General features: G+C 32.7%; 4 protein-coding genes and 1 long non-coding RNA gene across 14 annotated transcripts in view; 3 read left to right on the forward strand and 2 right to left on the reverse strand.

Moving 5' to 3' along the window:
- Positions 1–10,082, forward strand: part of Cht10 (Chitinase 10) — a 30,305-nt gene extending 20,223 nt beyond the window's left edge. For all 10 annotated transcript variants that reach the window (XM_088183044.1, XM_088183040.1, XM_088183047.1 and 7 more), the window contains 21 exons: positions 1,393–1,716; positions 1,775–2,349; positions 2,421–2,610; positions 2,719–2,837; positions 2,903–3,335; positions 3,395–3,606; positions 3,667–3,945; positions 4,016–4,234; positions 4,524–5,026; positions 5,089–5,222; positions 5,288–5,499; positions 5,560–6,024; positions 6,776–6,901; positions 6,971–7,234; positions 7,305–7,436; positions 7,519–7,718; positions 7,793–7,926; positions 7,990–8,201; positions 8,261–8,539; positions 8,606–8,791; positions 9,449–10,082. In XM_088183044.1, the coding sequence (XP_088039170.1) occupies positions 1,393–1,716; positions 1,775–2,349; positions 2,421–2,610; positions 2,719–2,837; positions 2,903–3,335; positions 3,395–3,606; positions 3,667–3,945; positions 4,016–4,234; positions 4,524–5,026; positions 5,089–5,222; positions 5,288–5,499; positions 5,560–6,024; positions 6,776–6,901; positions 6,971–7,234; positions 7,305–7,436; positions 7,519–7,718; positions 7,793–7,926; positions 7,990–8,201; positions 8,261–8,539; positions 8,606–8,791; positions 9,449–9,730 (5,480 nt within the window). In that variant the 3' untranslated portion in view covers positions 9,731–10,082. The remainder of the gene's footprint in view (positions 1–1,392; positions 1,717–1,774; positions 2,350–2,420; positions 2,611–2,718; positions 2,838–2,902; positions 3,336–3,394; positions 3,607–3,666; positions 3,946–4,015; positions 4,235–4,523; positions 5,027–5,088; positions 5,223–5,287; positions 5,500–5,559; positions 6,025–6,775; positions 6,902–6,970; positions 7,235–7,304; positions 7,437–7,518; positions 7,719–7,792; positions 7,927–7,989; positions 8,202–8,260; positions 8,540–8,605; positions 8,792–9,448) is intronic.
- A 1,481-nt stretch (positions 10,083–11,563) lies between these two features.
- LOC148237136 (putative serine hydrolase) lies at positions 11,564–13,357 on the reverse strand. The gene is made up of 4 exons (XM_088183053.1): positions 13,321–13,357; positions 12,724–12,863; positions 12,453–12,657; positions 11,564–12,388 (listed from the first exon to the last, which is right to left on the reverse strand). The coding sequence occupies exons 2-4, from the start codon at positions 12,850–12,852 to the stop codon at positions 11,697–11,699; spliced, it is 1,026 nt and encodes a 341-aa protein (XP_088039179.1). The 5' UTR covers positions 12,853–12,863; positions 13,321–13,357; the 3' UTR covers positions 11,564–11,696.
- Positions 13,358–15,632: 2,275 nt separating this feature from the next.
- LOC148237137 (tRNA methyltransferase 10 homolog A) lies at positions 15,633–16,963 on the forward strand. The gene is made up of 4 exons (XM_088182476.1): positions 15,633–16,302; positions 16,365–16,511; positions 16,574–16,679; positions 16,748–16,963. Exons 1-4 carry the CDS (start codon positions 15,790–15,792, stop codon positions 16,900–16,902), a joined length of 921 nt encoding a protein of 306 aa, XP_088038602.1. The 5' UTR covers positions 15,633–15,789; the 3' UTR covers positions 16,903–16,963.
- A 530-nt stretch (positions 16,964–17,493) lies between these two features.
- Positions 17,494–22,819, reverse strand: LOC148237138 (VPS35 endosomal protein-sorting factor-like). Its single transcript, XM_088182475.1, has 17 exons — positions 22,687–22,819; positions 22,344–22,437; positions 22,159–22,272; positions 21,973–22,099; positions 21,515–21,669; positions 21,265–21,443; positions 20,859–21,207; positions 20,432–20,607; positions 20,090–20,369; positions 19,869–20,015; positions 19,499–19,665; positions 19,268–19,430; positions 19,010–19,202; positions 18,804–18,943; positions 18,580–18,742; positions 18,249–18,517; positions 17,494–18,181 (listed from the first exon to the last, which is right to left on the reverse strand). The coding sequence occupies exons 1-17, from the start codon at positions 22,698–22,700 to the stop codon at positions 18,104–18,106; spliced, it is 2,808 nt and encodes a 935-aa protein (XP_088038601.1). The 5' UTR covers positions 22,701–22,819; the 3' UTR covers positions 17,494–18,103.
- A 2,569-nt stretch (positions 22,820–25,388) lies between these two features.
- LOC148237139 (uncharacterized) lies at positions 25,389–26,266 on the forward strand. Its single transcript, XR_015809224.1, has 2 exons — positions 25,389–25,757; positions 26,012–26,266. It is a non-coding gene; the product is annotated as an uncharacterized LOC148237139 (long non-coding RNA).
- Positions 26,267–26,782: the final 516 nt, after the last annotated feature.

Below are 26,782 nucleotides of genomic sequence, written 5' to 3' on the forward strand. Positions count from 1 at the left end.
GTCAGAGCAAATGACTATCGTCCAATCTTCAAGTGTCCAGTTTCGGTGTTGCCGCACCCATTACAGCATTCTCTTTTTTATCTTAAAGCCACTGCTTGTGTATATACTGGACTGAAATACTGCGAACCTTGTCTGCGTTAAATCGTTTAGAATGTCTGATTGAACTCTTGGAGCTCCGGTGACTGCTCAATTGAATCAGTTCCGAAGCTACTGATTTATCGGGCTTCTAATGGTCATCTCGGTAGATACTCAGCGTAGCTTCTTTTGGTGCATGTTCGGCTGAACTCTTGTTTATTCCAAGTCGTAAGCGAAGTGTTAAGATCTAACTTAAAAAAGATTGTTCCTGGTCAAAATTGACAGTTTCAGTTCAAGCTTCTATATCCCTTGATAAATTGAGAATTAGGGGAAAGTACGATGATTAAAAAATAGTAGAATTGCCAATTTTGACTGGCTTCTTCTTCGGTTCTATTAGGGCTATTTTAGGTAAAGTGACCAGATTTTATTGGTTGGAATATGGAACGCATGAAACAAGATGATTTCAGTTTTTTTTTTGTTCATTTAGGTATGCTGCGGAAGCAAAAAAAAGATCATCTCGGAATTTGTCAAAAAGCGGGAAACTTTCCGTGACGATGTTTAATGCGGGACAAACAATTCAAATCCAGGACAGTCTGGTTAATTTAATGATAGTCAATACTCGGCATATCTCCATTTGGCGCGAGTTCGACTGAACTTTCGTGTGTTCCAAGCTAAAAGCGAAGTGCTAGAAATGTCAAGTTCTGGCAAATAAGTTCCAGATGGAATATCAAGTAGTACACCGTTCATCGAGCTTATATAATGTTTTAGAGTTAATGAAGGTGCTTCGCTCTTCCAATACAATGATTCGGGGCGGAAACGGACTATGTTAATGTCTGTTAGTTATTTATCAATAATGCTTTTTTTGTAACGGTCATTATTTGAATAGCTGGGTATTAGACAATACTCTAACTGGGCATTTGTAATTCAGGTACCTGCTAGGTACATTCCAATTACTGTTGGACTTTGAATGGGCACCGACTCTTCCTTGTATTTGTATTGCCAGGGAAATCCTTTGTTCCAATCAGTCCAAATAGGCAATCAGCACGTGCGCTTGTATATGTTGACGAGAAAAACAAACTTGTTCCTAACAAATCGCAAATAACTATGGCAATTAGTTTTATTATGCTTTTAAGGGGTATACTTTTTGTTAGATTGAACTATTGTTCAATCTAACAAAAAGTATACCCCTTTGTTCAATCTAACAAAAAGTATACCAATGATATTTCATATTTAATGGCGCTCTTACTATTATGACAACGTATGTTTATTTATAATAAATAAACATTTCGACTACATATTATTTTTATAATGTTACAGTTAGGAACTTCAGGTGGAACACTGGAAAGCAAGAAGGAGCTGGCCCCTATGCCTTCCACAAAGATCAATGGGTTGGATATGAAAATCCGGCTTCAATTACTGAAAAGGTCGAATATGCCAATCAGCAAAGCCTCGGAGGTGTTGTCGCTTGGACAGTGGATTTGGACGACTTTAATAACCTCTGCTGTTCAGAGCCATTCCCTCTACTGAGAGCTGCTAATCGTGCTCTTGGTCGCACTGTTCCGCCATCGACTAACTCTTGTGAAAGACCATCTCCCCCGGTGACTCCAGCTCCTCCCGTATTAACTACAGTCTTTGATAGTGGTATGTTACTATTAAACATGTATATTGCTTGAATTATTGATAAATGTTTTTTTAATAGGTGCTAGTACTACTTGGGGATCTCCCACCACTGAGCATCAGCACCCAACAACATCACCATGGTGGACGCCTGAAAAGACAACCACCACGGCATACACCACAACTCCTACAACCACCACCACAACCACAACTACCACAACTACTACCACCACACCAAAAACAACAACTGAAATGACAACTCTCGATTACAGTAGTCCAACGCCTTCAAACGACTTAGGACCAGAGATTTGCGAAGCTGGAATGTATTATGCCGATGATTCTAATTGCGGTGCATATTTGCTATGTTCCGGAGGAGAGAAGAGGAGGCAACAATGCGCTCCAGGGTTGCATTGGAACGCAGCAGCTAAGTTGTGCGACTGGCCAGCGGCAGCAAATTGCGGCACTTCATCCGATGCCACCACGACAATGCTACCATCTAGACAGACGACAATTCTACCATCTAGGCACACGACGCAAAGAAAACCAACCACAGCAGCTACTACCACAACTCAACGAGTGACCCAAAGACCTACTACTTCCAGAAGGCCTGTTACCACTACAATTCCAGTAAAGAAACCAGATAAACCTAGTCAAGAGGTATTCTTTGATTCGATGGTTATGATCTGCTTATATGCTATACAATATTAATAAAATATTATTGTATTTAGAAATGCATCAATGGTGGATACTACGCTCACAAAGATTGCGATAAGTTCAACATATGCGTGAACAATTTCTTTATCTCGCAAATTTGCTCCCCTGGACTCGTGTGGGTTCAGGAATCGACGATGTGTGACTTTGATAAGAAAAAGACATGCAACAAAAGGGCGTCGTTCAAGTCTCGTGCTTCTCCACTAAGTAAGTTTCTATTGATGGGTAAACCGCTGGTTAAGTAGTAACATGCGAACGAATCACGCGTGCGAACATTTTCAAAGTGTCAGTTATAATATCATTATTTTTGCACAGGATCTCCATGCCAAGCTGGACAGTTTTCAGCATACCCTGGCGATTGTACAAGATATCAGCAATGTTTATGGGGAAAATTAGAGGCATTTGATTGCTCTGCCGGTCTACACTGGAATGCTGTAAGAATTCTTTTCAATATAAGATATATTATATAAGTAGGATTATAATGATTAGTAAATTACAGGAAAGAAGCATTTGCGATTGGCCATCAAATGCTAAATGTGAAGAGTCTCCAAGTAATATTCCTACAGACGACAGTGTGGTGATAGCTGTTATACCGGTAGATGAGACACCAGTGACTCCTAGACCTACAACTACTACCGTTAGTAATCAATGGACACAACCGAGTACTACCGCATCTTGGACTAATGAATGGGCTCCGACACCGAAACCTTTACCGTCTACTACGGAAGATCCTAATTTTGTGCTATACACAGGCAAATACAAAATTGTGTGCTACTTTACAAACTGGGCTTGGTATAGAAGAGGAGCTGGAAAATATGTACCAGAAGACATTGACGCCAACCTATGTACTCACATTGTATATGGCTTTGCTGTTTTGGACTCTCAAAATCTTGAAATAAAACCACACGATTCGTGGGCTGATTTTGATAACAGTAAGTTTTTATATATAGAATGATATTTTGAATAGATATACATTTTATATTTTTTTTAGGATTCTATGACCGTGTCACTGCTTTCAAGAAAAAGGGGCTTAAAGTGTTATTAGCTTTGGGAGGATGGAACGATTCAGCAGGAGATAAATACAGTAGATTAGTCAATAATCCTTCTGCCAGATCAAAATTTGTGAATCACGCTCTTGCATTCTTAGAAAAAAATAACTTTGACGGTTTAGATTTGGATTGGGAGTATCCAACATGTTGGCAGGTAATTCAGCTTATATTATATTTATCAAAACTAATGTCTAATTGATGCTGTATTTTTCAGACTGATTGTTCTAAAGGTCCGGATACAGACAAAGCAGCTTTCACGGCATGGGTGCGAGAACTCAGCACAGCTTTCAAGCCAAAAGGACTTCTTTTATCAGCTGCTGTATCAGCCAGTAAGACTATCATTGATGCAGGATATGATGTACAAGCTCTTTCCGATAACATGGATTGGATTGCTGTTATGGCTTATGATTTCCACGGCCAATGGGATAAGAAAACTGGACACGTAGCCCCTCTTTATTACCACCCTGATGATGATGTTCAATTCTTCAATGCTGTGTGTACATCATTTTTAAACATTATATGAAAACATTGATTTTTATATATGGTCTATATATATATTTTAGAATTATTCGATGAATTACTGGATAAAAGAGGGAGCAGCTCCTGAAAAATTGATCATGGGTATGCCTTTGTATGGACAATCGTTCACATTAGGCACCAGTTGGGATACTCCTCCAGCTTTGCTAGAAAATAAAGGAGGACACGGTCTTAATGTTCCCGCTAGATCTGGAGGACAAGCTGGAGAACATACCCGATCAGCTGGATTTTTGGCATATTATGAAGTATGTTTTAATTTGTATCAAAATGCTTCTTCTCTCCTTAATGAGATTTTTTAATGATGTCACACTACAAATTTGTCTTAAAGATTATGATTAGATTATCGTGTGTTTAACTTGCACTAGGTTATTAATATGTCTAATCTAGGTTTTATAGTTTTGATTTGACAACGATTTGACTAGCTAGATTCTTTACTTTTGTTATTGCTTCCTTTGCCATACCGATTCTTCTTTTTAGCTAGAGTTCATATCCTTAATGAGCTTAATTATATGTAAATACAATAAATAATTTCAGATCTGCGATAGAATCAATAATCAACAATGGACTATTGAACAAGATGAAGAAGGACGTATGGGACCTCACGCATACAAAGGAGACCAATGGGTTTCATACGATGATAGAAATATGATCATTAAGAAGACTAACTTTGTCAAGTCGCTCAATCTTGGCGGTGCTATGATTTGGGCTTTGGATTTGGACGATTTCAAGAATAATTGCGGTGGAGGTCGTCATCCGTTGTTGAGTGCCATTAGAGAAACACTCGAGTCAAATGTAATGCCGGAGAAAGACCATCCAAAACCTATTGCACCTAAGCCAGAACCACCAAGGAGACCAGATATGCCGCAAATCATTCCAGAAGAACCGCCTGTCATAGAAGTTCCGGAATTCAAACCACCAGTACAGCCAGTTGAAGCTGAAGTTGATGTACCTGAACAAGGATTAGACGTAAGCATATCGAGTGGCAAAGACAATGATTATAAAATGATCTGTTACTTCACAAACTGGGCTTGGTATAGGTAAGTCTATACCAATATTGCTATATCAAATATATATTTTACTAATTTTATGTTAACTTTAGACAAGGCAATGGAAAATACTTACCAAGCGATATTGATCCTTCGTTATGTACTCACGTATTGTACGGTTTTGCAGTTTTAGATACTCAAAACTTGATCATCAAACCTCATGATTCATGGGCAGATATTGATAATAGTTAGTATTTTCAATCAGAGTTTATTTCTTTCTATATTGATATTTAATCTATAATATTTTTTTAGAATTTTATGAAAAGGTTACTGCGCTTAAAGCTAAAGGTATCAAAGTATTGCTCGCATTGGGTGGTTGGAATGATTCAGCAGGAGATAAATACAGTAGATTGGTCAATAATCCAGCTGCTCGTAGAAGATTTGTTATACACGCTCTTGATTTTGTGACTTCAAACAACTTTGACGGTTTGGATTTGGATTGGGAGTATCCGGTGTGCTGGCAGGTTAGTTTTAATTGATTATATTAGTCTTTATTGGTACTTATTGTTTTGTTTTTTATTTAGGTTGAATGCGACAAAGGTCCAGCGTCAGACAAAGATGGATTCTCAGCTTTGGTCCGCGAATTGAAAGCAGAGTTTGCTCCTAAAGGTCTATTGCTATCAGCAGCAGTGTCTCCAAACAGAAAGGTCATCGATGCTGGATATGATGTACCAGTCTTATCAGAAAATCTTGATTGGATCGCTGTCATGACGTACGATTATCACGGACAATGGGATAAGAAGACAGGTCATGTCGCTCCTATGTATGAGCATCCCGAAGACGCCGATGTTCACTTCAATGTCAATTACACCATTCATCATTGGCTATCGAAAGGAGCTGACCGATCAAAGCTGGTCATGGGATTATCTCTTTATGGACAATCATTCTCATTGTCGTCTCCAGATAATAACGGCCTGAATGCTCCAACTTACGGCGGTGGTGAAGCTGGCGATCAAACTAGAGCGAGAGGATTCCTTTCATATTATGAAGTATATATTAGTTTATTTTTTTTGTTTATATATGTTACCGATAAAGTGTTGAATTTCGATAAAGTATACAATGCCTAGGCAAAGTATGCACTAACTATGAGTTTTAGTAAGGTGACAGGATTTTTAAAATATGAAAGGACACTAAAATAAAAAGGTCGTTATTGCTGCGAGAGCTAAAGAAAAGGGCATATCAAAAATGTTGTTCAAAGGCCATCTCTGAAAATTTTTAAAGGAGAAATTGCTATGTGGAGTTAAAAAAGGTCTTTTTAGAAATTTTTGTTCAGCAAAGTATGGACGTCGTTACAATTTTTTTTAATATTAAATGACATCTCTTTTTCTGGGTATATGCTGCTCCAAATGACGTCCCTGTTTAGAATCCACGTCAAAAGCAATAAAATCGTGCCGTCATTTCAGCTATTTTTAATATTTCTATTTCGTTTAAATTATTTTGTCAGAATAGTGAATACCCCATGAATAACTTATTGCAATAAATCTCCTTAAAATGAGGATTATATAAATTGGCAACAAAATTTACTTTACACAAACTATTTAAAATACCTATTAAATATATAAATTATTTAATTTTGAATACTTTGACAAACACCGAACAGTGAGACATACAATAACTAGTTACATTGTAACTGAAGTGATTTGACAGTGCATAAATTGACTAGATAATTTAAATAGCATCTTAGAAATTCACACTTTGCATGTAACATATATCATATATAAATATCTTTATTTTTGATAGATTTGTGACCGAATCAAAAATCAACAATGGAAAGTAGTGAGAGACCCGAGAGGCAGGATTGGACCTTATGCTTACAAAGGAGATCAATGGGTCTCATTTGATGATATTCCGATGATTTTACATAAGGTTTGATAATATTATTAAATTATCATCTAATATAAGAAATAATAAATAATTATATATGTCTTATTGTAGAGTTTATACATCAAAGCAATGGGTCTAGCCGGCGGTATGATTTGGGCTTTAGATCTTGACGACTTCCGAGGAAATTGCAAGTGCGAGAATTATCCACTATTGAGTGCAGCAGCCAGGGAACTTGGGCTCATATCAACCCCACAGCCATTCTGTCAATTAGAATCTACTGGAGTGGTTATACCTGATGTTACAGTGCCTATGCCAGTGGTTCCACAAATTCCAGCCGAGTATCCGTCTCAAGATCCTATAGCACAACCACCAATGGTGTGTAAATAATACAATGTGGTGGGTCTTACACTTATGCTTTATATTAAATCATGTGTTTTATTTTTAGGTCTCTCCACAAGGACAACCGTGCTCAGGCAGAATATTCGCTGCCGATCCGACCGACTGTAATAGATATTTACTTTGCAACAATGGTGTATTACAACCGCAGATGTGTCCAGCTAGTCTTCATTGGAATAAGGTAGCTTTTGAAGATATATTTAATGAAACTTTACTGAGTTTCTCGTATTTGATTCATCATACTATTTGTAACATTATTTCAGGACCATTGTGACTGGCCGTCCAGTGCTAAATGCACTGCAGGAGCAGCACCCGTTACTCAAGCTCCTGCCATAATTACAACTAAAGCACCGTCTGTAGAAATAACATCAACATCTTATCCGATAGCTACACAAAAACCTAGTGTTTCTGGTCCAACTGATCAAAAAGTAGTGTGCTACTTCACAAACTGGGCTTGGTACAGGTACGAAACGATTCATCTAGATTGAATTTATATCATATAATTATAAATAATTAATCAATAAATTTGGCCATCAGACCTGGTGATGGAAAATACAAGCCAGAAGATATAGACGCCGATCTTTGCACTCACATAGCTTACGGTTTTGCCGTTTTGGATTCAGTCAAATTGACGATAACGCCGCACGATTCATGGGCCGATATCGATAACGGTAATATTATAAAGCTTAAGATAAACTTTTAACTAAATTAAATGCTTGAATCTAATTTTATAGACTTCTACGGTAAAGTCACAGCTTTGAAAGCCAAAGGTAAGAAGGTATTGATTGCTATTGGAGGCTGGAACGATTCCCTCGGTAACAAATACTCTCGCCTCGTGAACGATCCGTCCTCTCGTGCCAGATTTGTGACCAGTGTAGTGGAATTCATCGAAAAGTGGCACTTTGATGGTTTAGATTTGGATTGGGAGTATCCTAAATGTTGGCAGGTAAATATCAATAATACTAAAATTAATTTATATTTTTATTTATTATAATGGTCTTTTAGGTCGACTGTAATGCAGGACCAGCTTCAGACAAAGAGTCCTTCGCTGCATTTGTGAGTGAATTAAGACAGGCTTTCAAACCGAGGGGTTGGCTATTGTCAGCAGCTGTATCGGCTAGTCAAATGGTCATTAATGAAGCTTATGATGTGCCAGCGCTCGCTCGAGATTTAGATTGGATAGCAGTCATGACTTACGACTATCACGGACATTGGGATAAGAAAACCGGACACGTTTCTCCATTGTACTATTATCCTGGAGATACTTACGACTACTTCAATACTGTGAGTAATTTTAAAATAATGGTGATCCACAGGATAGTATCTTCATCACATTCGGATTATTTTTAGAACTTCTCCATCAATTATTGGATCAAAAAAGGAGCTCCACCCAGCAAATTGATCTTGGGTATACCAATGTACGGACAGTCATTCACACTGGTCGATAGTGCAAATCGTGGAATGAACGTGGCTGCTAGTGGTCCAGGAGATGCCGGTGAATTCACAAGAGCACCCGGTTTCCTTGCTTATTATGAAGTAAGTTATATATTATATATATATTTACTTATTATAAAGTATGTTGCAAAATCAGGTATGAGTTTTATGATCTGACTTATTTCTATGATATATTTTTAAAGAGATATGTTTGAATAGAGTGTAGGGTATATCTGAAACAGTATTGAAAAATGTTATTGTCTTAATACAAGAAGTAAAATCTGTATCTGCTCGGTGATATGAAATATGTGGTTTAGTAAATTAAAACCACGTCTACCGTCTGGTCCAGATTTTATATTTAATTTTGTTATGAAGTGTAGTGAAAAAGTCTTTTTGAATCTTTGATTTATTTTTAATCTATATATCCACAATTTTATATTCTCTTGTTTCTAAAATGTGAGATAGTAAATAAGATATTTCTAAATAACTATTATTAAGCATCGGTTAAATTATTTTATATATTATAGATATATTACTAGTCATTAATTCCTGAAAGAGGTGATCAAATCTCTTAAATTGAATATCTATTGTTTTGTGTCGATTTATTGTTTTGTGAAGATCACCAAACTATTTCCAGGAAAGGTGAGATGAGGGGTGACTCATCGATGAAATTTAAATTTATTTCTAGTCATTAGTGTCAAGTTTTTAAACGATATAAATATTGCAGTAAATGATATATAATAATTAAAACCATTTTAGATTTGTGACCGAGTCAAGCACGCCGGATGGTCAGTGGATAGAGATCCGGAAAATAGAGTTGGACCTTGGGCTAGAAGAGGAACGCAATGGGTTTCGTTCGACGATACAAAAATAGCTGCACAGAAAGCTCGGCTAGCTAAATCCATGGGACTCGGAGGTGCTATGATTTGGGCATTGGATTTAGATGATTTCCAAAATAAATGCGGATGCGGAAGACATCCACTTTTAAACGCTATCAACGCTGCCTTGAGAGGCAAAGAACCCACAACTTGCGACTTGTGAGACAGTTAATTTTAACTTGATATTGTAACACGTATATGTATATATGTTTATATAATATGTATTTGTAAATATACACTCTTTTATATATGCGATATTTTTGATTGTGATTTTAATTTTTAAATCATGATTGAATGTCTTCGATAGGGTTTAGCGAAAAGAGTGTATGTTTACTTTATTGGATAATAATAGTGCCAGAATGCGATGATTATGATGATTGTGAAGTATCGCAATACAACCAATATACTTTTACGGTGTGCTACGTGTAATATTTTATATGTTCCTAAATTTAATTATAAAATTTTATGTAAATGTGTGTAGCCAATGTGAAAATAAAACTAACAGACAAATTAAATTTTGTTTTTAATAAAAAAATCTTTAATACAATAAATAAATAACAATTAAACAAAAAATATCAACATAACATTGCATAATTTAGCCATAAAGAACAAATATTTTTTGTTTTAATGACTGTTAACGTTAAAATAACAAATGAAGCATAAGTGAGTCAGCAGCTCCCAACGATATTTTTTTAACAATAGTAAAAAATAGGTATAAATTTTCCTGATATTAAATGACACTAATGTAGTTAATTACGAATGACACTTATATCCACGGTTCTTAGTGATATTTTTTATAAATTACGCATTAGTGCATCAGTTGCTTTACATTGAATTATCTTACCTTTGTGGCAAAAAATTGTATAGAACAATTACAATTTTAATTATCATAGTTCGGTTGAGGTTAATCTTTGTAATAAAAATAATTTTATGGTCAAAAATATTGCCATGATTTAATCATAATTTTTTTTTTAATCATAAAATAAAAATTGGTAATTTTTTATTGATTAATAAATATCAATGTTAATATAAATAATTTAATTATTTATATGTACTGAGAATATTCTTCGGGATTTTTTAAATTATAAAACATTTCACAGCGTTATTTAAAATACCATATAATTTTTTAAAAGCTTGTTAGTAAAAGCTAAAAGAAAAGCTAGAATCTAATCACTTCAAAACATTATTTGACGCAATTCTAGAAAGTCAAAGAATATTAGAACATTTTGTCAATCAATTAACAGTTAAATTTGATTTGTAGGATTTTATATGTAAAAGTATTGTTAAGGAAGTTAATAATTCACAAATTGGCGATGGTGACCAAATGAGGTTCCATTTTATTTTCAAAGCTTGTTGAAGTAAAAAATGAGTAGACATTAGAAATGCAATCATTTAGCTGTTTTAACAAGTCCATTAGCTAATAGCGCAAAAATAAGTAATGAGGAAAAATAAATATTAGCCCACTTAATCAAAAATAATAGCACTGTGTTATGAACAATTTGACGAGCAGAAAATACAGCACTGAAAACTGTTTCTTATGTCGCAAATATTCTAGAATATCCGAGTAATACTTAATAGATAACCTAAACTATTTATGTTCCAGAGAAGTTTACGAGAAAAGACGAAGAACAATTGAAACCAATCATAGCTGATTGATAGATAATTTTGTTAGAATCTGATTAAACATAGATGTAGAGAATAGTAATGATCTTTATTTTCACAAGAGCTGAAGTCTAAGTAAAATGGAATTGTATAAAAACCATCAAAATATTCTAAATTTATAAAAATAAAATAAAAGTAGATAATTATGTATGTATATACATATTTTTAACGAATTACAATTCTTACGTATTTATTGAAAAATATCAAAGGGGATTCCAGAAGTTTATAGAATATTTTTTAAAGAAGTAGATAAAGATTTGTAATTTTAATACAAATTAAAGAATTATTGTTTAATTTAATCAATATATAAATAATTAAATCGGTCGACAATACATATCTATTTGTGGAAGGTTATTGTGCTTGAGTATCACAGTAAGTAAAATATCTGTTAAAAGTTCAGAATTATCATATTCTATCCATATCCCAGTTTCGTAAAAATAATACTGAATTATCCTACTGCATTGATTTCAATGTTTTGAATACTTCTTCAAAAATTCTTCTATCAATGGAGCTAACAATTTTGGAGTATTCATATGTCCATGATGTTTTCCGGGTATATAATGCATTTCAAATTTGTCGTTGGATTTTTTGAGCATATCGATTGCATTTGTGTAATTTTCTTTAGGCTCAAAATAAGGCGAAGACTCAAACTTAAAGTGCAAAATCGGGTAAGTGGAACGACTCAACATAAGATCGATATCGTCTTGGGAAGGTCTGAAGAATAAAAAGTGCTTCAATCTCGAATCTCTCCTGAAATAATACATATTTGGATCGCGGCCAGACTTTGACACAGCTCTCTCGGCCAAGATGTGACAGTTTTCTTTCTCTATAGACTTGTGAGAGCCTATATATACCTTTTCTACGATAGTATCGAAATCATAAGAAGGCGGTTCGTCGTTCTTCATATTCCGATGATCCACCGTCATGAATTTATTAATCTCGTTACTCAAATCGCCCATTCTATCTTTATTAACTGTTCTCATAGGCTTTATATTATCGATCAAGATCTGGAAGTTGACTTCGGACGGATATAAAGCTCCGTAAACGAAACTGGTGATGGCTCCCATTGAATGACCGAGTAGAGATATGTTTTTCCATCCATAGTACTGTTGAATACGTCTTATAGACATTAAATTGTCGAAATGACTATAAAACATACCTAAAAATATAAACATATTGATAATAACATATATTTTAAACATAAATATAATAATTCCACTAACCAGGTGGATGCCATGATGATTTCCCATGACCGGGAAAATCGATAGCTAATATCGACACATTAGGAGGTAAGAGATTGATTAACGGTTTCCAGCTATTTGCATTATCTTGCCATCCGTGAAGTGCCAAAATTGGTTGAACATCTCTTGGGCCCCAAAAAACACCAGAAATATGTCCCCATGGTACTGGAATTTCCACTTCTTCGTTCTAAAAATTAAAATTAATTATATCTATAAATTCATACAATACACATTATACTTTACAATTTCTCACCTCTCTATTTGGTAAATCGTCTGACTTACTAGAGCATTCTCTCTTCTTTATATTATACCATAAATGATTTTGGGGTGATATGAAATATTTTTTTATTAATTTACTCTGTCTTATTAGTGACTTTGACATTCTAGAGATAACTGTTTCTGAAAAATATGTTATCTAATAATGACTAAGCATATATTACATTTTTTAATAGACAACTTAACACATACTTTTATAATATTATAATTTAAAAGACATAAAATATTGTTTTTATAATATATTTTTTATATATTTACACATTAACATTGACTTTTATCAGTTTAATTACTAATGACATTGCAAAGTCAATGGCAATGTAATATTTTATCCTAATTACGCAATCGTCAGAAACTATCTTTTTTTTTTAATAAATTAATGCAAATCGTACTTTAATTATTTTATCTAATAAAATGCTTGGATTTATTAATTTAATTAATAATATGCATAGACAGACATTTTAACATAAACTTATGTTTTTTTAAATTACTTAATTAAATAAGAATAAATTTTTAATAAATTCCGTCAAATATAAGATATAAAAACAGATTTTAAAAAACGACGTAAAAATCATACCTGAGACGACACACGAGGGTAATGTCAAATTGACATACTAAATAATGTTGCCACTAAAAAATAATATAATGTGACATGTTTATTTGTAAGTTGTGATGATAATTTATATGACATATATTTATTTGTTTATTTAAATACATATAAATTATATCAATTCATATAGTTTATATATTTAGCTTACATCAGGGATCGGCGAGCCGTGGTAAATTATCCCAAATAAGGTAAAAATTAAATTTTTGGGAGTAATAAGGATTCAATAAACATACATAATTTTTTTAAGAAAATTGCTTAGAAACCATCATGGCGACGTGATATCATCATTAAACGAGTCTATAGATAAAAACAACCCGAGTGTAAGACAAAGTAATAATGAAACCACAGTGTATTGTCTGTTTGAAAATAATGACTGCAGAATCTTTAAAAATAATCAATTGAAGAAACACTTTGGTAATTTACACGCACATCTGTTTTCCAAATTGCGGGAAACTTTGTAAATTTGGAAATGTCTGTCACAAGATAGACTGAACAGCAACTTTAGAGCTACATTCGATCAACGTTCAGCACCAAAGACTAACTTTGAAGTGGCTTGGTTGATTACTCGATATAAGAAACCATATAATATTGATTAATCCAGCAGTTCTTTAAATGTTAGATATTTTAAATTCAGTGCCCCTGTTTGTAAAAGATAGAACTTATATTTTAAATTTATTATTTTTGCTCTATAAATCTTGCACATTTTATCATTTTCTTCAAAAAGTAAAAGATTGGAAATTGGGGTATTTATCAAATTATAATCGTTCTTTTCTAATAATAATAAAAATAATTTATAATATGTTTTTTAATTCAGTTTCAGTTCGAGACTGTGCTGTTAGTAAAAAATATAGCTTCTTCGATTCCAGTTTTGCTTCGATTCTATAAGTTTATTTTATAAAAAAACTTTAAGCAATATATTACATACAATGTATATATTACATAAATATTTTAGTATGTTCTAACAAATGTGTTAATATAATTTAGTGAATGGATTGCGATAGTGATAGCGAGACATGTTTAAAGCCGTTGGTATTAGTTGAGTTACCTAGTTATATACGTGAAGCGGTCGCGGTTACGCTTCTATATTTGTAGTTATCGGCAGGTCCGGTTGACGATTTGTGATAGGATGTTTGTACAGCGAACTGTACAAAGTAGCCCTTATGAAATCTTCCGGTATGTTCTTGACGCGTGTTGACTGGGATCCTTCGACAGTCGTCGATATTAAACCTCGAGCGCGTGTCCTGGAGATGATTGCTCAGACAGGAGGCGAGGTGTAGAATCCGTGTAGTCCAGTGAGTGTTGCAGCATCAGAAGTCCAGAGTCGAATGTGTTATGTGAGCCTTTTGGCACCGCCTTATAATCCCGGTCGGGTGCGCAACAGTATCCCCACTCCGCGCGTTGCTTGCGGTGGCGGGGGTGCGGTGTGGTTGTACAACGCCGCTTAGTTCGGGTGCACGGCTCAGCGGGACTTAACTTGCGTCACGGACGGTCGTCTTGGGGTTCCCATATACGTAAATATTTAGAGATACACCGATCGACGGAACATCCTTTTCGCGTAGTCGCCAAGAAAGAAGTGAGGTGGATAGCTGCTCCAAGTGTACCATCTATATTGATGCTTACAGCATATTATTCATAAGTATACGCCAACTAGTTTCGCATACATACATCGTTATCTGAAAAGTACACAATCTTTCAACGAATGAAACTAATCAATATCGGTTAAAATTATCAAATAATTGAGAGATGTAGTTCCGTTTATATTGAGTTTTACTAGTAATTGCTGGGGGGGGGGGGACCTGGATAATTTTTAATTAAACACAAGTTTTAATTTTTGTTTATACAAGAAAACATATATAGTATTTGCAAACTGTGTCTTTAAATATTATATTTTATGTAATTTAGATGCTTAAGGGGGGGCACAGTAACACTAAGCACGGAGCCCAATTTTTCTCTCGGCAGCCCTGGCTATGTAAGTATAACTTTTTAGCTATTTAGGTATTTTTTTTTACGTATAAACAGTTTTTCTTAATCATTTTTTTATATTTTGGCAAATTGGGGAATAGAGACAAAGAGAAAAATACACTTCTATGAAGTGTCAAAATGTTTAAGTACGTTATGTAATATAAAAAAATATATTGTAAATATTTTGATATTTTACATATTTTATTTTTTAAAGTTATTTATATAATTAAATTTATATTATAACAATTGTATATTAACGTAATTTTACATAGTTATAATACAATATTTATTACAGCTGTCAGAATTTACTCTTGCGCGTTATTTGTCGAGTTTAGACCACTGTTGCTTTAAGAATGCAAACGTCAGAAGCATATGCAAGATTTTAGGTTATATTTAGTCTTCTCACTTTTAATAAAGTTAATCAGTTAAAAGTATAAAATAATTTATTAATAGTTAAATAATTGACGATCAAATATGATCGAAGTACCTGAGGTTAGCGAATCGGTGAAGGAATGCGAAAATGGCGATCAGATCGATGACACGTATGGAAAGCGGTTGAAATTAAATATCACCGGCAAAGATGACGATGAGATGATAATACAGAGACCCTTCACGAAGAATCAGATGCGAAGGTGGCTGAAAAAAGAGAAATGGGAGGCGAGGAAAAACGAAAAAAGGTCGAAGGAAAAGGCTAAAGCTAAACAGAGAAGAATCGAGGCAAAGATCAATAATATAGACATAGGTCCTAGTAGAAAGGCGTTGAAGCATTGTAAGGTAGCGAATAGTTCTTGCACGTCGGGAGTGATCATAGATCTCAGCTTCGATAATTTGATGATCGAGAAAGACAGGGCTAAGGTTATTAAGCAAATATTGAGATGTTACTCGTTGAACAGAAGATCGATGAATCCTATGAAGTATATCGTAAGTAATTTTAAGGGACGGGCTAAAGCTGAGATGTCAAGGCACAATGGCTATGAATATTGGGATGTAAGTTAATTAATTTAATTATTATAAAAACGTTTATCTTATATGATGTGATTTTATTTTAGGTAAAATTTGAAGAAGATAATTATTTAGATTTATTTCCAATTAATGACTTAGTTTATTTATCTAGTGAATCGGAAAATATTATAGAAACTATAGAACCGAATAAAATGTATATCATTGGCGGTTTAGTCGATCATAATTTTCATAAGGTAAAAGTTAATACTGAACATTTTTTTGTTAATTAATTATGTTGATTTTGATGGTTTTCTAGGGCTTATGTCATAAAATTGCTTGCGAGCAAGGTATATCGCATGGAAGATTACCTCTCGATAAATATTTAGACATGAAAACCAGAAAAGTATTAACTATCGATCATGGTAAATATTTCATATATTTTATATACTTCATAAACGATGTATGTTATTATCTAATTTATGTATTTCAGTATTTGAAATTCTTCTTCGAATCACAGAAGGTAAAGCTTGGGAAGAAACGTTGATGCAAGTCGTTCCTATGAGGAAAGGAGCTAGTGTTAATAAAAAAGAAGTAAATTCTTCCGATAAAGATGACGAATCCGATGATTCAAAAGACGATGATTGATTTATTGTAACTTAAAAGTTGTTGTGAATTTAAATGATTAAATTATGTGTTATATAATAAAGTTTTTTATTATCACAATATGTTTATACATTATGGACATTGAAAATTTAATACAATTTTGATTAATAAGCGGTTATATAAATAGAGAATATTATAAAACTTCTATATATAATTAATTAAAAATATTAAAAGATTAAATGCAAGATATTTTTATTTATAGATACATATAAAATATACTTTTGTTCATTGTTTCATTTATTTGCATTTTAGGTTCAAAATGATTACTCACAAGCTTCCCTCTTTAAAGTTTTATTTTTAAGATGTAGTCATTTGTTTATAAAATTTGAAAAATTGCTTTGACAAAATATTAAAAAATATAAATTTTTAATAGGGCTTCAATTTACATTGGATTTAATTTTTTATTTTTATTCAGCATTTATTGTAGAATCCGCACATGTAAAGATCTACTACAAAAATCACAGCAATATTTTATCAAAATATATATTTTTATTATCTTTTAAAAAAGCAATGATTTTTTTATACAAAAACATAAATATAGTTTTTAATAGTTTACTTCTTGAAACAAGTTCTTCTAGAACAGTGTTTCCCACGGTGGGGCGTACGCCCCACCGGTGGGGCATCACGTCTCAGAGGTGGGGCATCATGCTTCAGAGATGGGACACGTCGGCAATTATCAACTATTCCACACTACTGTTTAATTAAAAAAGAGGCCGGTGGGGCATATGACTTTTGAAAAGACTACGGTGGGGCATGGCATAAAGAAGTTTGGGAAACATTGTTCTAGAAAGACTAAAATTTTTTTTGTGATTTATCGAAATCTATGAAGTTTTGGTTCCGAGAACCCCCTTCTCTTTTAGATAGGGAAAGGTCTCACATTCTTTACAAACTGAAAGTGGAATTTATAAGCATACAAGAAATATTTTTTTTTGGTAAAACTGATTTTTTAAGAAAACTTAACTATAAATACAATTAAATATATTTTAAAATATTTTGTCAGAGCAAAAATGTATTTTCAAAAATAAAATGGGCTATTTCTTAAAAGACCTTTTTTGAGAAACTAATTAATAACTTTAAAACAGTGCAAATTTGTTGTACAGTGTTACATAACCTGTAGTTTAAAATATTATTTATATAATATAATGGAAGGCAATTCTTAAATGCATTTTTTACATGCTATATACTATTTCATAATATTCTTCAATTTAGAAACGATATTTGGATTTATCGCTTCTGATTCTAACGCCACAAACATTTTCATCTGAAAAAATAACCTAATTAATATCAGGAAATATAAAAAAATATAATACAATAAAACACAATATAACCGATATTTTGTGATCGACACAATTTTTATGTTTGTGTGCCAAGTTCCAAAGATTCACAGTTAGAACTTCGATTTCCTTCACATTTGTATCTCCTCTTTTGATAATTTTCCAAAACAATTCTAAAGCCAATAACGATTGCTTGTGAAACTCGTTGCTTTCACCCAATTGCTTCAGAATCGACAACAGCTCGTCTATTATATGCGAACCCATATCGTTGACTTGATCTATATAATCAGAGTTGTATACTAAAAAACTATCATTTGCCACAGCTGAAATAAATAAAAATATGAATCAGTATTTAATAATAAAATAATATTAATATATAAACTACCGTCTCCAGCATGATATAGATAATCTTCTTGTATCAAATTTGCTAATAAATCTATAGCTTTAAGCAACAGCATATAACGAGGAGTCGTATCCCAAGAAAGGCAATTCATAGCTTTCAACATTCCTTTGAACATGTACAGAAAGTTTCCATTTTGTTGTTTATCCTAAACGATTAATATTTTTTATTGTATTGTAATTGTGAGAATATTGATTGATTTAATTTACCGGTAACATTAATAACGTAGACATGAAGCTGCTTAAAAAGAGCACTATGAAACCGTCGGTTGATCGCATTTGACCATCAAATGACGATTTTGGAGGTATTTTAATTAAGGCATGTAAGGACGCTTTTAGACAGTCTTCGGCTGCAATAGAAATAAATTATTATGCATAATACTTTGATATGAAGAATATGTATTATATATATATACCTTGTAAATAACACCGATTAATTAACGCCACTTGCCCCGTAAGCAAATACATTTGTATCTTAGTGAAAGGGCAAGTTACAGAAGGCACTGTTATATAACTATAAGCTGAACAGCACCTCACAAACATTTCCAATTTCTGAGTGCTTTTGCCCATCGATAAACTCCGAGCGTTCATCGATAGATTGTTAACTAACTATGATTTAAAAAGATCATAAATAACAATACAATATGTATAATTATATATAAATAATGTATAACCTGAACCAACAGGACGTTCAATTGATCCAACTTGAAGAACGAAGCTCTGACTTCAGTGTAAAACTTGAGCTGCCGTTGAAAATCTTTGCCGAATGAGACAGATTTAATAAAACGGCAAACCAGTTCGCTTATGTGCTTCATTTCATCATCAACAGTGAACGAGCTGATTAAAAATATAAAATTTCAATAATACTATAAAACAATATTGAAATTAATTTTATATTATATTACTTGATGGAGTCGTGTAAGAGTAAACAAATATGCATCAAATTGCTGATTAAAACTTCATCGCTGATCATGTAGCTTTGTTGGCTTTGATATGTTGTCAATATTGCTTTAGAAGATACCATTAGATACGAGCCAGCATCGAACAGTTCCAGCATCGGTAATAAATGTTCCTGAAAGTTAATATATTCTTCAAAGATCTGAGGCAGTGGTACAAAAAATTTGGTTAAGAAATTAATGCAAATGTATCAAAGCAATCGATGAATTTAAACTTGTGAAGATTAAGAAAAATATAAATAAAAATATCACTCGTCCGCAGACTGAAACAGAGTGGATCAAATCAGCGACAGAATCGTGTTAATAAAATATGTTATACCTGTGTCAATAATTCTTCTATATCTGGTGTAAATAACGCAATTTTCTTCAATATAGCTTGCAATTGACTATAGAATTCCGATACAGGTTCATTTGCTTGAGTAACAAAAGCGTAAATATCTCCCAATAACCAATCGATTTGTTTTGACTAAAATTAGATAAATCATCTTATTAATTGAGGCACTGCTTCATCATTCATTTAATGAATCTTGAATTACTAACGGAGAAATTAATAGCCGTAAACTGGACCCATGGCTCGGCACAAGCCAAATAATACTTCGGTTGTTTGAAGTGTTTCAGTATCCTCCAAACGCTCGATAGTAGCTTTTTATCGTCGGTAGATCTACCACCGCAGCAAACCCTTTGTCCCAACATAGCTATCATGTCGCTCATGGTTTGATCTTCACTGCTCGACAGACATATCAGCTCTAGCAATTGCAAAGCTCGGCTAGTGACGTCGCTTGGCTTCAACGAAGATATAATCGAACGCAATAAAAGATCGCTAAAAATATATATGTATATTATAATGACTAGTTTATATTTTTTTTATATGATTTATACTACCTATTGTTCATATCTTTGCACTGATCGATCAATTTGTTTAAAATATTGCTTGAAACATTTGACCATTCGACCATTCCGAATAGCATCCAATCTAAAGCCGGACTGTAAAGATGGATGTACTTGTTGATATCGACGTTTTGAGCTGCTAGTTCGTTCACCACGTTTTTATTAAAGACCTGAAGATTGATATGTATAGATATCATTTATAAGCCCTGATTCTTCTACCTAATCTATATTACATTATCTTAAATGCAAGACTATCATACCTGGCTTTTTTCCCCAGTTATATATTTTAATACTCAACGATAAGCAACGATTTTTATATGACATTGAGATATAGTATTGTCCATGAAAGAAACGTTTTTTTCTCATGGGAAAATTGGGAATTGAAGTAGCTTGATCGATGTAAAATTAGGCAATATCAAACCTGTGGATAAGTCAGCAAGAAGTCGTTCATATTTTGAACGAAAAAGTCTTTATTAGATGTCCCCACTGATAAGCCGACTCTACAAAGATAAAATCGAGCATAAACAGCAACTAGAGGATGTCCAATTCCTCGTATCATAGACGTTATTCTCTTCAACGCCGAATCAAACTCGTGCAGAGTGAGGAAGCTGTAACACTTCAGCAGAGACATTTCTATGTATAATCTTGGAACCAATTCTCTGATAGAAGCCATTTTATACAGCCAATTGAGACACGTTTCCTTAGCCATCTCCGGTACCATATCGGGTGTAAAGTTGTTCGGGAGAGAAATATTTTTTTTCATAATCGGCCTGAAATATTAATCGATTAATATAGTATATACACACAGATATTGATAAAATAATTACTCAAAATATTCGGCTTTATTCCGCAATCGATCATAGACTAATTTTCCAAATATGTCGAGGATATCCGTAATCAGGACAAACTTGCTCGGATAAAACTGTATTACTGTCGTGTCTACTAATAACTTGGAGCATTGAATTGCTATCTTCAATGCTTTGACCCTTTGCTCAGTATTCCATGCCTAGAAAAATATATTTCATGTTAATAAAAACTTCTTCTCAGTGATAACGAGAATTTAAAAATAATACACACTTGTACTAATTCACGGTTTAACATATCAATCCTTAAAACATATTCTTGTTGAGATAAATTCAACATCTGACGAACAGAGCCTTCTTCAAAATCGTCCAATTGTTCGAGTCGAGTTTTGACTTGGTCCACGACATAGGTTTGAGTTTTCATAAGAACTTAAAAAGACAATATATTTTATGAATATAAATCTATATATTTTTTATAGATCACTAGTTTGGAAGAATTTTAAGAATATGTAAATCTGGACTTTTTACTTGTATTCCTACATCAAAAGTTTTACGGAATTTCAATTTTATGGACATCTTTTTGGGAATGGATCTCTTCCTTAAAGCAGGAAATCTTTAGCAATATATTGCAATGAAAAATTAACTGAATCACAATGGAATAATTGAATTTGACAACAAAATGTTAAGTTTGTAATATATATCTTCTTTCAAGTTAACGATATGTATTTATACTTTTTTCTCCGCCTGGTAAATAACTGGATATAATGGATAACTTTTCTGCCGTCGTATATTTTGTGAGTATTGCAGCACGTCGAGATTGCCAAGTTTCTTGCCATTCGTCTTTAGTTTTAGTCGTTGCCTACAATAAAACACATTAATAAAATATAAATTGTTCAGTCTGTTCAAATATATTCTTACAGTCGAAGGTGCATCGTAATAATCTTCGCTATACATCGATAATGGATCGTAGCCGTCCAGTGCCATCGACAAAGGATCGGAAGGAACATTTTTATTTGAGGAATGCTTTGATACCTATATTGAAATATTTTAATGAATCACTATATTAAACTTAAATAATCACATTTCGCTTATAAAATACTTACAAACTTAAAAGACGATTTTATTAATGGATGATCATTAGCTGGAAGCCTTTTGCAGTCTTTCTTCCGGGATTTAGTTTCACATTTTAAAAATTTCCTGTGACGCAAAAGTAACAACTGATTACACGAAAATAAGCTTTCCAAAACGTCACAAACTCTAATTTGTTATAACGATTATAATTTTACATATTATGATATGTAAAATTAAAATCTTATTAATTTGTTACTGAGAGTCAGCCATTTTTAATAATTCATATAATAAGAATCTGTTTTATACAAATATTGAGCTGTATCATGCAAGATGGCGAATTAAAACTATATTATTTATATACATTTATGACATTACCAATTGACCGACATATTTGTGATTCGGTGGTTATCTCATATCAGATGTTTACAGTCGTATATTTGACAAACGTCAAGATGACACCGCCATGAATTTAATCTTAAGTTGCCATTCTAAAAATATTATTTGGTCTAAAGCAATTTAATTGCTTATATAACTTAAAAAATAATAAAATTTTATTTATGAGTAAAACAGCATATAAATATTATAATTTATACATTTATTAAACGCTATAGATAGTAAATACTTAATAATCCCCCTATTCCAAATTGATAAAGGGGAAATACCATATATTAAGGTGATCAGACAAGAGTGTCTTTGTTTGTCTTTGTCAAACAAAATGTCCGAAGTAACCTTTTTTTTTAGCTCCCGTAATACAAATTACCAAAAAAATCCGAAATTAATTTTTATAGTTCTCGTGGCATCCAGATGATATTTTTTTAACTCCTACTACATTCCTAAGATCAACGAAAATTTCCCAGATGACCGTTTTTTAAATTTAAGTTCTTCCTTTAAAGTTTTTAAAATTTGGCCATTAGGTATTATAATTAAAATTTAATTCAGCAACTTATTGTAAATATTGTGTTTTCTGTATAAGAATACAGAATAATAAGGATTAAAAATGAATATATAGTATTTCTCTTGCAAAAATAAATTATTAATGAAAATTAAATTAACTTTTACGTTCTACGTACTTTTTTCTTCGATACATTTGACAAATATAAATAAATATTGATATTTATTAAGGGCGAACCCAAAAAATACTTGGGCCCGATTGGTGAGATTTTTTTCTTTTCTCTCGCTCGCGTGTTAAGTGGCAAGAGTGAGTGAGAGATAAGACCGTTCAATAAAATATACATTTATCTTTCATTCACTCGTCATTTAACACGCGAGCGAGTGAAAGAAAAAACATCTCACCAATCGGCCATTCAAATAACATAGGTACAAATCGATCCAGGATAATTTTAGAGCCATATAAAATAATAAATATTTTTGTAAATAGGTTACAATATGCTAGATATAGAAAATAAGGCACTATTCCAACGACAAAAAATAGCAAACCAATTACAAAATGCGTAAATTCCAACATTTCAGACATATAACCCAAAATTATCAACCTGTGATTAGAACTATAAATTTAGTTTTAAAACACATGTAGTTGATTAACTCGAAACCGGCATTTGTCGAGTTTGTGCCTAATATTTTCAATGCTTAAATATTTTTTTATATATATTTCAAAACTATAAATAAAAAAGTCGTACACAGCTACTAAATTTTTATTATCTAGCGCTAACGAATATAAATTCAAAAAGTAATACATAGTAATATAAAGATAAGATAAATTAGGGTATAAAACAAAAAATTATAATTAAACTACTTCCACATCGTTTCTGCTAGGAACCTGAAATTTTGCGTAAATTGATTGATTTGTCTAAATTACCGTGTAGTATTATTTATAATATTTCATTTCACACGAAATAAATAATGATGAAAACTATCTAAAGATTGTGCGTTAAAATATCTCTGCTGATTGTAATTGAGGCTATGTTACAGACAAAAATATCGACCAGCGTGCGTGCCTTTTAGCTGTAAAAGGTCGCAATTTTTGGACAGAGACAAAGACAATCTTTTAAAACTGTTGGGTTAAATTTGTAATTATATTGACTTCATTATTTTTACACGTGATAAAAATGTTATCATTAGTATATGTACAAATATAAGCTGATTTTTTTGCTCATTTAGAGATGCCGTGGGAGCTAAAATAGGTAATTTTGGACAATTTTGTTCGAAGATAATAAAATATACTTGTTAATTATATCGGCACCACGCTCAGAAGCCAGATTGTTATTAACATCTTCTTTTGGCTCTAGTCTGCGAAAGTGGCCGACAACGTTTTGCTACGTTAATACGTTTTAAAATTTAAAACTTAGTTTTTTTTTGCAGTGCACTTGTTTATTTTCTAAGCATCGGTTAAAAACCGCAATTCACTATAAATCAGGGTTTTTGATAACACAATAACAAATGACGATACTAATAGACATTTAATTGCGGTTTTTAAGCGATGTTTGGGAGAAAAACACGCGCACGACAATAAAAGAGTATGGTTTTAATCTTAAAACTTATTTATGTAACAAAATTTTGTTGGCCACTTTTATAGACGTTAGGGCCAAAAGTAGAACTAATGTTCATAACCATTGGTTTCTGAGCATGGCGCCGTTATAATAAATGTACAAAAAAACACACTGTTCAGAAAAAAGTGTTCGTCGATAAATTGAACATATTGCTATTTTAGGCCCCTGAAATTGTAAAGTTCATAGAAATGGTCCCTATTGTCCGCTCCCCTTATAAATGGTCTTTTTGTTAATTGTAAAAAAATAAAATGCTTAAGTGCTTGTAATATCTTTATGGTTGTTCTTTCTGATTAATTTTGCGATATGGAATAAAAACAACTGTATTGGAAAGTGGGCTGAAACGGAGTGAACCGCAACGCTTATTTTGAAGTCTTTAGAATAACGCCACACTGTTTTTCTTAAATCAAAATTAATTGCCCCCCAATTTACTGATTCCTTTGTATTTTTCATAGACGTTCGATGAATTGTATGATGGGGGAGGTGTAAATGTGTAAATATGTTCGGATTAGTGGCGTTTTCGTCTACGGTAACGCTTCGTTAGCTTTGATAATAATACGCAGTCGACCGACCGCACAAATTGGCATGTACCATTGCGTTCGCGGCGAGTGCATCTGCTGCAGAGAGGTGGCTGCATTTTTACATTGCACCGATGTCGAAAGCGAATGGGAAATGTAGGCAAGCAATGAACGGTCTGTGCAAACATTATATACTTTTGCACCATCGACGCGCAAGGCCAGCGGGTCTCAGGCGCACACTACACGCCATATCCTCGGAAGCAGGGCTTTCCAACGCGTCCCGATCGGTGAAATTAGTTGGAAAGGCCATGGCCGCCTTAATCGCTTTTTGGGCCAATTAAAAAATACTCCGTCGGTGACGTCTTGTGCAAGATTGCAAGAAGTTTGAAATTAAATGATGAAAAGGACACGATCCAATTCATAAGTATATCAATATTTGCTGAAAAGACCACACTACTACCATAAGTTGTTTTTTTTTAAATATCGCGTTGATGAAAAATTGGATTAGTTATGCTGCTTTTTCTTCCTTATTGTTATAATAAAAAATGGCATAAACCAATAATGTTAAGGAAAAGATATTTATTTGTTTCGCTCTACATTTAGTATCAATTTTGCTTCAAATTTGGCAATTGAATATAGTAATATGAAAAATAAGTAAATAAAAGCATTTTTTTGTAGGAGTTCAAAACGGATAGTAAAGCTTTTGCTTTTGGTGTGGACACCGTCAAGAAACGTACGGTGAAATGGGACGAGAATTTTAAAGATACATAAAAAATATTGCTGGCGTTTTTCTTCAGTTAATATCTACCGATTGTAGAGTCAAGCAAGAAACTTGACAAATGGGTGCCGCACGAATATCAAAAAAAGTAAAATACCTGTTACATATTTTTGTGGATTGTCCTAGGAATTTTATTAAATAAATTCACATTTCCGTACAATGTTCGTTTTCTTATACCTGTCAATCCTTAAATTATCTCCATTTCTAGTATTAAATCTATGTACATCTTTATTTATTATTAAATATTTATTAAACTACTCCTATTAATTATATCATTATTATACATTAAAAACAACAATGGTCCTAATTTGAAACCATGTGGAACACCGTGAGATATTATTTTCTTTTTGGAATAAGCATAATTTTTACTTTATTTTTCAAAATAATTAGCATACTATTTTTTATAATTTATTATATAAATGCATTTATTTTCCTAGCAACCAAATAATAATACAAGTGTTACATTTTTACTTTCTTCAGTGCAAATATAATTATATATTAACAAACTACTACTTTAAAATACTATGTGTATAATAATTTCTATAACCTTCGTTTTCTTGTTGCGGTTTCAATGATAATACATAATTGATTTGATGAATAATCGCTATAATTCAGATCTAATTGGTTAGTTTATCATTTTAATTGATTCATTATAATAAATATGTAGCTCA

This window comes from Plectrocnemia conspersa, unplaced genomic scaffold (assembly GCF_051122295.1).
Source record: "Plectrocnemia conspersa isolate PC_06_02 unplaced genomic scaffold, ASM5112229v1 ptg000003l, whole genome shotgun sequence".
NCBI classification, from domain to species: Eukaryota; Metazoa; Arthropoda; class Insecta; order Trichoptera; family Polycentropodidae; genus Plectrocnemia; species Plectrocnemia conspersa.

Coding starts and splice junctions, on each gene's coding strand:
- LOC148237136 (XM_088183053.1), bottom strand. CDS start 12,852: ATGTCAAAGTCACTAATAAGACAGAGTAAATTAATAAAAAAATATTTC. Junction 12,658..12,723: donor ACGATTTACCAAATAGAGAG/GTGAGAAATTGT, acceptor TTTAATTTTTAG/AACGAAGAAGTGGAAATTCC. Junction 12,389..12,452: donor ATCATCATGGCATCCACCTG/GTTAGTGGAATT, acceptor TTATATTTTTAG/GTATGTTTTATAGTCATTTC.
- LOC148237137 (XM_088182476.1), top strand. CDS start 15,790: ATGATCGAAGTACCTGAGGTTAGCGAATCGGTGAAGGAATGCGAAAAT. Junction 16,303..16,364: donor ATGGCTATGAATATTGGGAT/GTAAGTTAATTA, acceptor ATTTTATTTTAG/GTAAAATTTGAAGAAGATAA. Junction 16,512..16,573: donor TCGATCATAATTTTCATAAG/GTAAAAGTTAAT, acceptor ATGGTTTTCTAG/GGCTTATGTCATAAAATTGC.
- LOC148237138 (XM_088182475.1), bottom strand. Junction 21,670..21,972: donor TTTACCAGGCGGAGAAAAAA/GTATAAATACAT, acceptor TGTCTTTTTAAG/TTCTTATGAAAACTCAAACC. Junction 18,743..18,803: donor CTACGTTATTAATGTTACCG/GTAAATTAAATC, acceptor TTAATCGTTTAG/GATAAACAACAAAATGGAAA.